Source organism: Anoplopoma fimbria, chromosome 19, assembly GCF_027596085.1.
Source record: "Anoplopoma fimbria isolate UVic2021 breed Golden Eagle Sablefish chromosome 19, Afim_UVic_2022, whole genome shotgun sequence".
Lineage (NCBI taxonomy): Eukaryota > Metazoa > Chordata > Actinopteri > Perciformes > Anoplopomatidae > Anoplopoma > Anoplopoma fimbria.
The window spans coordinates 15851380-15861894 of record NC_072467.1 but is presented as its reverse complement, the minus strand read 5'-3'; the positions used below and the strand labels follow the sequence as shown (position 1 = coordinate 15861894).

At 42.8% G+C, this 10515-nt stretch overlaps 1 protein-coding gene across 1 annotated transcript; it reads left to right on the top strand.

The window, feature by feature from the left end:
- Positions 1–4443: 4443 nt before the first annotated feature.
- Positions 4444–9223, top strand: si:dkey-12e7.1 (uncharacterized protein LOC557553 homolog). Its single transcript, XM_054620462.1, has 3 exons — positions 4444–4911; positions 5440–6077; positions 7348–9223. The coding sequence occupies exons 2-3, from the start codon at positions 5514–5516 to the stop codon at positions 7933–7935; spliced, it is 1152 nt and encodes a 383-aa protein (XP_054476437.1). The 5' UTR covers positions 4444–4911; positions 5440–5513; the 3' UTR covers positions 7936–9223.
- Positions 9224–10515: the final 1292 nt, after the last annotated feature.

Sequence of the window (10515 nt, the reverse complement as noted above, 5' to 3'; positions counted from 1 at the left end):
ATGCAGAATCTCTCCAGATCCTTCAGATTCCAAGGTCGACGCTTGTGGACTCTCCTCTTCAGCTCATCCCACAGATTTTCTATGGGGTTTAGGTTGGGGGACTGTGACCGCTTTAGTTTGTTGTTGATTGACAGCGGAGGCTTTTTTCTGGCAACCCTCCCAAACAACTTGTGGTGATGTAGGTGGCGTCTGATGCTAGTTTTGGAGACTTTCTAACCCCAAGACTCAACTAACCTCTGCAATTCTCCAGCTGTGATCCTTGGAGATTCTTTTGCCAGTCGAACCATCCTCCTCACGGTGCGTGGGGTCAATGTACACACACGTCCTCTTCCAGGCTGATTCTTAACATCTCCTGTCGCTTTAAACTTCTTAATTATTGCCCTGATAGTGGAAATGGGTATTTTCAACTGTTTAGAGATTTTCTTATATCCATTTTCTGATTTGTGCAGCTCAACAACTTTTCGTCGCACATCGTCACTGTGTTCTCGGGTCTTTCCCATAGTGATGAATGACTAAGGGAATTTGGCCTGTGTCACCTCATATTTATACCCCAGTGAAACAGGAAGTCATGGTTGACCACTTAAGAGTTCCTAATCAAACAGGTGAATTTAAAAATGTAAAATATGACTGGAATTATACTTCAGTTAGATTGTAATCATGAGATTTTCTAGGGGTGCCAATAATTGTGACACACATGTTTTGGAGAAAAATATTTATTTAATGTCAACATTCTTTTTTTCTTTCAATAATTTTACTTCAATGAAAAGGTAAGATTTTTGTGAATATTTTGAGTGAAAGACCAAGAGGATAAACAGCAAAGACATTTTTTCACAGCCTGTTTTGCTCATATTCACTAAGGGTGCCAATGATTCTGGAGGGCACTGTAAGATAATCCTTTATTAGTCCCGCAGCGGGGAAATTTGCAGGCTTACAACAGCGTGGAGTAAAGTGCACACAAGAGACATAGTAGAAGAAGACAAGCTAAAAAATGAAAAATAAAAATAAAATAAAACAAGTATTATAAATAAGCAATAAAAAACAACAATAACTGAAATATTATATTTACAGACAGAGAATAAAATAACAACTATTTTAACTATTTTTAACTATTATTGCACAGTGTAATGTGTAATGTATTGCACAGGTTTTTATTGTCATGTTATTATTGTCATGTGGTCTGCTGGGAGCAGAGTTGGTTGTGCAGTTATAGAGAGCACCTGGTTGTCACCTGATGTTTGTACTGTTTGGACAACATTTATAGCTTCTGCTAGAAGGCTTACACAAGTTTCCCAATTGAGTGGACCCCCTTTCCTGACAGAGTTACATTACATTACATTACATTACAGTCATTTAGCAGACGAGTTGCATCAAGATGGCAGTGTTTTTGGTCAGCCTGTGGCCAAACTGTTTGCTAGCGCCCTGGCGCCAAGTGGTACAGAGGCCTGACTTAAATCAGCCATGACTGATGCCTAGGGCTGATCCAAGACCTGCCCATGCCGTGGTTTCAAGTAGGGGCCATCACTGTCATCTCACCCAGTCCTGGAACACTGCCTCATGCTTTGATGGCTGGGAAGGAGAAGCTAAGCAGCTTAAGTCTCCCAGACGCAATGGTTCCACTAAAACGTGTTTGGTGCCGGCTATGGCGACTTCAACCACTTCATTGCTAGGAGATATCCACTTGATGCAATGTTGGGGGTGTTTGAGGTTCGCAGACTAACGCCTTCTACCTGTCACCAGGCACCCAGTGGGATCTGCAAACGATTCTTTTGGGTGCTTGAATCTTTGTCTGCCATGGAGTTTGCCGCTTCGACAGCTCAGAGGATAGTGCTTTGCAACACACAACCACATTAGACGGAGTAGCACATACGAGAAATTTTATTAGTAGTTACTGGATGTAACTCCAGTTTGATGAATATGTGCATAGCCGTCAAATGCCTGATTTGTGCTTGCATCATCTGTGAGGGGTGTGAGTGTCCACAGGGCCAAAGAGATGTCACACCATTACAACAGACCCTTTCGCAGGAGTCCGTGAGACAGGTTTTGGCCTGGCCATGCACACCCAACATTTTCAAACTAAAGAAAAAAGAACTTTGAGGACATCTGGTGGCAGAAGTGAGGAATATTGGTTTGCAGTGAGTAGAAACCCACACAGAATATAAAATATCCGTATGTTTCCTTGATACAATTCCGTGTCTGCTCATGTCTTTGTGACCGTACAAGTGGAAAGCCAAATCGAAGCTAAACTCCCCTTGCTGAGTTAATCAGGGAGATAAGCAGTGGGTGTGCTGGTGTTTTGCTGGTGTTACTACGTCCTGATTGGGTGGTGAGTGCAAAGATATGTCTCAAGGTGCCAATGCAGAGCCTCACTGGACTTGTTGGCTATGTGGATCAGTGGGTAGAGCGGGCTGCCCTTTAACCACAAGGTTGGCGGATCAATACCCTCCTCCTCTCTGCATATCAAAGTGTCCTTGAAGGAGACACTGAACCCCAAGTTGCTCCATGAATACTACATGGAAAAGGTCAAATTTCATGCATGTAACCTTTTATGAAGATTGTAATAAAGTTTAAGTTAACTGTAATCCTAGAACTGGAGTTACAGTTATAGTATCTAGGTCTGGGAAAAAATCTACATTGCGAACATACAGTATTATAGGGTTGACCTGTGGTACTTTTCACAAAATATTTATACATTGAGATTTTTAATAAATATTAACCCTTTTTGTGGATAGTGACTAAGTTGGTAGAGGAAATTAATAGAGCAGCTGGAACAGTCTGGTAAGTTCAGTTCACTTTACTATAATGCAGTCTTTAAAACCAGGAAAAAAACAACACATATGTTGTTATACTACCACATTAAAATCCAAGACAATATAGTCCCTTATCATGATATCCATATAGTCACAACTTATTTGATAACATACATTGACGCCCCGCCCACTGTCTTGGAGGCTGTCCTGGATAACTTCAGCAGCCAGCTGGCTGACATGGGAGGGTCGCCAGCTGATTAGGCTCACATGAGTCTCTAGGCTGTACAATCTGACCCATGTGTCCTCTCTGTCTCTGCCTTTTGACAGCTGTCATTCACCATGCCTTGTTGGGACAATATTTTATATTTTGGAATGTTTGTCGACTAGATCGTTTAGTGGCGCTTTAATGCCAAATGTTGTCCCTCACTGCAGAGAAGGGTCGTTGAACGCCGCACGGGGCTCGTGTGGTGATTCAAGTCCACGTGTGGGCGCTGCAACAAAAGACCGGAGACCCCCAGTCAAAACATTACCACACGAGAGTGCTGGACGGGGGCGTGTTCTACTTCAAAACCTTTGCAACCCAAACATCACATTCAGTCAGAAAGTAAGCCAGAAAAATATGAATAAGTGTAAGTGCTTAATGCAGTACAATGCCCCCCCTTCTCCTGGCTGTAAAGAAAGACACGGTGTGGAATTTGTCACCAAAGCACCAACTGCAGGAAGGCAGACGACCTTTACATTCATGACGGACATATGGTTGGACTGGACGTTTTATTAGTTCCTTCAAACCGAGCCAACAGTCAGACCTGTGTAGGAGAAGCTCTGTGTCATCAAGAGGATGCTTCTTGAAGGCAGTCAACCTGTATCACCGAGCACATACTCAGAATGCCATCTATTGGTGAAAAAATAAAACACACTTTATTCTATGTAAAAATGCATTTCAAAATATAATTTATTTGCCAAGTTCGTGCCCATTCTAGAAATTTGACTCCATTTTTTTTTTGCATTCTCTCTTTGACAGAAATAGAATAACAGGAAAACAAAATGGGAGAAAGGACAAGAAAACTGGACAAATAGAGGTAAAGAATAGTCAGGACTGTAATGAGCAGAAGTAGTGAAGAAGAAAATAGTATTAACCTTTGTATGATATACATGTAAATAAAGCACCAATAACCAACAATAAAATAAGAAATGAAATATACAAGTAAACTGTTCTTACAATACAAATAGTGTAACTAAATAAATACTGAATGGATGTACGTGGACTGGATGTTTATGTACTGTAGCGCATGTAAAAAGGTCTATATACAGTATATACAATGTGTAGGATATATATTAACAGTGACAGATGGTATGTTGATAATGGATGATAATAATCTATAATGGCATCAATGAATATTCTGTGGTAAAAGGGTTGATGTAAGTATTCATCAGAGTGACGGTCGTATTGTAATGTGTAATGTATATAGGTTTTATGTTGTTGTATGTAAATGGAGCCGATCTATGTTCTGGAGGCACACTGTGGAAATAAAGTTTCCTTTTGGGGATATCAATCTTTATCAAACAGCAGGCAAAGACGCAATACACTCTCCTCCCAACTTGTGTTCTGAGCCACCAACAGAGGGCGCTCATACCATAGACCGTGTGGTTGAAACATTCCCAAATCCGCGTGAGATCTTCGAACGCCTCATTTGAATACTCTCTTCGTTTCATTGGGGTTATGTTTTCGTAATTTCCTGAAATGCTCTTTGTTGGCATCGATGCAAGAACCGCTATTCTCCTCACCCTTTACTTTTAAACCTTACCTCCGCCCGCCCCTGGAGGCGCAACGCCGTGGAACAAAACTGGCAGCCCGACGCACGTTGATGACGCCATAACAACGAGCCACAACAAAAACAACAATAGAACTCAGCTGTTCGGCAGCTAACTAGCCGGCCTAGTTACTGAATACTTTTCTTTTTGGCTTTTCAAATTTGGGGATTTGTATAAATTGCTTTACAGTTCCTTATGCGTTCGGATATGAAGCAAAGCTCGAAAAATTGCACCAACGCTTTGTATTCAGGTTTAATTTGAAACTCCTTTGTCTCCTGTCTGCTAGCGTTAGCTTCTAGCAGTTTAGCTTTTTTTTAAACTGAGGACGGGAGGGAGCCCGTCCGACTCAAAGGTAAATACGCGACTTTTGTCTCGATAACGATGTAAAACAGTCATATAACCCCATTGTAACCTTTATGGACATAAGCCCAAAGTGTATTGATGGCCCGTTATTTATGAAATAAGTCGAAAGGTAACTGTCAGCAAAGGAGAAGAGATAATGGACCAAAAGACTCGAGACTCATGTTACAAACCGAGGAGTCGCTTGACTAAAGTGTAATTTAATACAGCGATACAACTGTTGAAGTACTAACTTTACAAATAACAAATCATTATTATTTAGTTGTGACTAAAACATTCACCCAACCGTGTTTGCACACCGGACTTTAAAGGGCAGAATTCACATGATATGGTATAATTACATCTACGACCCCTTGACCTTTGAACTGGAGCCATGTGATACCGAGTTGAGTTTATATAACGCTAACAGTTCAAACTGACCCGCACTGTCATTGCATACAGGCCACCCAATGAACAAGAGTGTTATTTATTTCAATATCTTAAATTATCATCTGTCTGTTTCCTGTCTTTATCTCTATAGACTTCCCCAGGCCAGAGATATTCATGGCAAAGCCAGACCGCAAGACCACCAGGTGGAGATTCTGACCTCCACCAATGACCACCAATATTATTTCACCATCTGTCATCATGTCGCCGCGGAAGAGACCCCTGGTCCCCGTGAGCAGCCGGCGGAAAGCAGCGGACGACCACTTCCCCTTCAACTTCCTGCCGGTGGAGTGCCAGCTGCACGTCCTGTCCTTTCTGAACGAGGTGGACAAATGCAGCTGCGCCCTGGTCTGCGCGAGCTGGAGCCGCCTCGTACGCTCGTGGAAGCTGTGGCGGGTGGCGGACTACTCCCGCCGCGGCGTCTTCCACCTGGGCCAGGAGGGGCTGCTGGTCTCCAACCGCGAGTTCGAGAGGTGGAAGTCGTGGGTCCACCACTACACCCACCACCTGATCTCGCGGCGGGCCAGCCTGCTCACGCTGAAGGCCAGCTTCGACCTCGGGGACCGCTGCAACAAGTGGTGCGAGCTGCTGAGTCGCCTGCTGGATAACGTCCACTGCAGAGACCTCAGCCACCTGGACCTCAACTGGACGTTTACCCTGCTGGAGCCGCTGGACCTCAGGGTCCACTCCAGCTCCAGTTCGCACCAGGACAGCATCACCAAGATGGACCAGGTAACTTGATTTTACAGAGAACCACACGTCCTGATTGCAAAAAGTGATAAATGACGTTGCTTGATATCCAAAGAGGTTGTCATTTTCTTCTGTAATTAATTGGCTTGTCACTTCCTGTGTGACTAAATGAGGCCTGATACTAATGGGGGGAATTATACAATTTTGCACATTCATTCTCCTTCATTGCAGCCACTCTTTGTAAACACACTTATAAAGCAATGAATGATGAAAACACACATTAGCATCAATAGCCCTGCAATCATCACAGTGTTTGAGGGGCTTATGATGTTCAGGTTTGGTTGACACTGTGTCCAATAGACAATTGATTCAACTGTGTGGTGACTTCTGTGGCCTTAGTTTATAGTGTTCTTTCTATCGAACCTCAGCATGTTTAAAAAAAGGGTTTCTGCTATGTTCGCTCACATCTTTCACGAAGAATCACAAAAAAAGCACCTCTTTAAATAAGGTTTACCAGAGATGTGTCCATAAGTTTCTTGGAAATAAGTCACTTAGCATGAGAAATCTTAAAAATCTTCCTCATCAACTAAAGAGATCTTAGTCAACTATGATTGAAACGATTAGCCAACTAATTGATGAAGAGGTGGCAGCCCTTATATAATTAATAAATTAATGTTACATGACCCTGTTTAAGTGGCACACAACTGGCAGGTGGATTAACTACTTGAAAAAAAGTAAATTCATGTAAATGAATCTAGGTTTTTTGCTATGATTAACACAGGGGGTTGTAATGGTAGGAGAACTTCACAATAAGCTAACCAACTCAGAAAATATCAAGGTTTCATGGTACACTGTATTCAATTCTGATTGTTCTTATTGTGATTATTATTATTAGTAGTAGTAGTAGGAGCATCATCAGTACAATGAATCTGAAGTGATTCAGAACAGAACATGTTATGTAACTGAAGCATGGTAGTTTACATGTTAGAGCACTAGCATGTGAAATGAACTAATTAATGAAATATAACATCAGCTGTGAGCTTCTAAAATAATTTTCCATGATTTTGAGAAGCTAACATATTCTGTAGGTTGTCAATTGCAAGTCAAAGCAATATTTTATATCTGTACATCTTTTAAAACTAAAGAGAAATATGTGGGGAAAAAACATGCTTGTACCTTTTTGTTGTCTTCCATTGGTGGGCTTGGGAGACAGAAATTGGCAACCACTGTTGTAATGTGTCCTTGTACATACCAAAGACTACACAGACCACTCTCCAGGCTGACGGTTTACTGGTTTGATTTGATTCGACAGGTTACCAGTTTCCAGGATCTACTGACCAAACTAACCCACAGCTGCCCGCGCATCTCCAAGATGCGGCTGCACTTCGACTGGTCGGACGAGTCCGTGTCGCTGCTCACCAAGTTCCAGCAGCTCCGGGTCCTGGAACTCAAATACTTCTGGGTCTTTAAAGGGGTGACCCCCACGACGCTGCAGGCCCTCACTAAATCCCTGCCCAACCTGAGGTCCTTAACTTTACAAATCCTGGTGCCGCTCAGGAACCTGGGCATCTCGTACACCCTGGAGTCTCAGTCCCTTGAGTTTCTGGACGTGTCGCCCAGCCGAGGCCTGGTCTTTTCCTGCCTGAGACTACCTGCCCTGCGTGAGCTGCGTGCCAAGAAGATTGTCCGCGGCATCACGCTGGACCGTAGGACCAGGCTGAGGATCCAGAGCCGGTGGCCCTGCCTCTACCGCGTCCTTCGGGAGGGGACGCCCAAGCTCCAGGCTCTCAACAATGAGCGGCTGCTTCCCACGTGGAGAGAGGACGGCTACGGGGAGCTGTCTGCCATCCTGGAACAGTCCTGCTACTGCGTCCAGCATTTAGACAGCTGGCTCTGGTAGACGACTGTGAGACTTGAAATGGCTTGAATCATTCCATTGGTGGTCGTTAGTGATGTATTGCGTTTAAACACATATGTTCGTCCCCATTTAAATAAACTGAGCATGTTCTCAGGGGGACAAAAAAACTAGTCTTCAAGAAAAATCAAAGGACTTCAAGTTATTTCTTTCCTATTCTTAACAGGAAGCTGCTGTTACACTTTCCCAAGCAGACGATGGTGCAGACAGTGTGTCTGCAGCTGTTTTATTTAGTTTATCTCCGAAAAGCAAAGGTGATTCTTGCTGATTGCACTGTGTTGCGCTGGCCCGGATACATTCCCACCAGAGCTCTTTTACGCTGGAAAAAGACAACATTAACTACAACTCTACCTGAGTCAAGTGTGCATGGTCTGTGTTTTTGTGGAGATTGCCTTTTAAGCAATGAAGGAGCGCTATGAAAAAAAAGTGTATGTGAAGTTTTATTTTCATTCTAATTTTACTAGAGTTGTTCCGATACCAGTATCAAAAATGCCTCGGATACATCCTCAAATCCTGGATCGGGTACTACGCACCGATCAGATATCACGTTTTTATATAATTTATTTACTCAAGCAACACAAGACCAATATGAATCAACGTGCTAACGTTAACTATAAGCATCCAGTGGGCAGCACAATCCTGCTTGGCCTAATGACGGAGGTAAACGGTTAACGTAAGGAGGTCATATTGAGCTACATTATGATGAATTCAAGCTCTATTAAGTGAAAATGAGTATTTGTTGTAAAAAAAATTATAACGTCTTCATGATGTATCTTGTAATGTAATCTTGTAAACAAATATTCTTTTGTGAGAAACTTGATCCAGTTGTTCAAAGGAAATGTTTTCACAGCGATATAAAATAGATATTGGAGAGGTAATTATGACCTATTTAAACTTTTTTGTTTTTAACACTGGTATTGGATCGGTACTCAGTATCGGCAGAAACACAAGTTCAGGTATCAGACTTGATATTAAGAAGGAATAAATGGTATTGGAACATCTCTACTTTTTACCACGAGCCTCCAGTGTTGGTGGCTAACGGCTGAAGATTGGAGTCAGTACTTCTGCAGTTCTCTTTTTTAATCAGCAGATGTCCCTGTCATCAAAGACTTGGCCTTACAAGGTCTTACAACAGAAACTTGTATTTACACATGCACTATTGTAACATCAATTGATTCTAATCATTTCACGCCAATCCTTGTGCTTGTGTGTCGTACAAGTAGCAGACCTGGGCTTGGGGGAGCCTATGCTCCTCAGAATGTATCAATGTATATGTGAGATTTAGTTGATAATGATCACATTGCACAAGATTATTCATAAAGAAATGTATTCAATCGTGTGTGTGTGTGTGTGTGTGTGTGTGTGTGTGTGTGTGTGTGTGTGTGTGTGTGTGTGTGTGTGTGTGTGTGTGTGTGTGTGTGTGTGTGTGTGTGTGTGTGTGTGTGTGTGTGTGTGTGTGTGTGTGTGTGTGTGAAAAAAAAAAAAAACCCTTCCCTGCGGTGAGTGCAGGCATCAGTTCAAAGTTTCACATAGAAACATGAATCATTTTACAGACGATGGCTCTGATCTCATACTTTCTAAGGAAAAAAAATCCCTCCTCAACATTGCACAAGTATAAGGCCGTGGACACATGTTGTAACATCTGGTCCGTGCTCCTTTTTTCCCACATAACAATAATATTACGTAATAAATTGCAATTTCTGGCGTCCAATAGAACATTGTTTTAAGTGAGCACCAGGGAGTAGTTTCGGAGGTGTTTTATTCAGGTTTTTTTTAAATTTTTTACGATTGTTAAACTCGGTTATGAAATGAGTGGAATTTAAGTTTCTATGGAACCATAACGCTCTCACAAGTGTCATAAACATCATTAAAGCCCTAACGGGGCCTTAATGGGAGCTAATGGAATGTGGCCTCTCTTAGTCACTCCTCCAACTGGCCCCGGTCTCACCGCAATGAGGATTTTCCGTCATCTTAGTGTTTCAATATGCTGGCTTTATCTTCTCGAATCTGCAACAGGAACATCTGTTCTCGGGACAAACAACCAGCGGCGCACCTATCTCAGGCCCCCTTTACACACACTGTTCCCTTTTTCGCCTATTTGTCTCCCCGTGTTTCCTCTCCTGAGGTGAGGAGTGTGTTTGTGTGCGCTGGTCATGGTGGTCGTGATTCCCCGAGGTTTGGGGCTTTCCACCCAACTCAGTGATTTCCCAAATCACTCTGTTCTCCTCCTCTTCTGTTTTCTCCTCTCTTATCCAGCCCACTCAGTACTCCTCCTTTCACAGGCATCCTTGTGTTTGGAGTTTATCAATCGCCCAGGAATCTGCATTGACATGTGTCTATGGAAGCTGTCGTCTGGCCCCCTGCATTGAGGTTATACCTGGCCGTCAAACTTTGGACACCTTTCGTAAGATCAATAGGGGTGACACCAATGTTCTCCTTCTGCAGGATTTTTTCCCACCAGCTGCTCTTGTTTTCATTTAGGCTTGTGAATCAGATGTGTGCTACATTCATAGAAAGGGAGTGGGAAGGGAGTGTGTGCGTGTGTCAGATGTGTTGGCGGGTGCA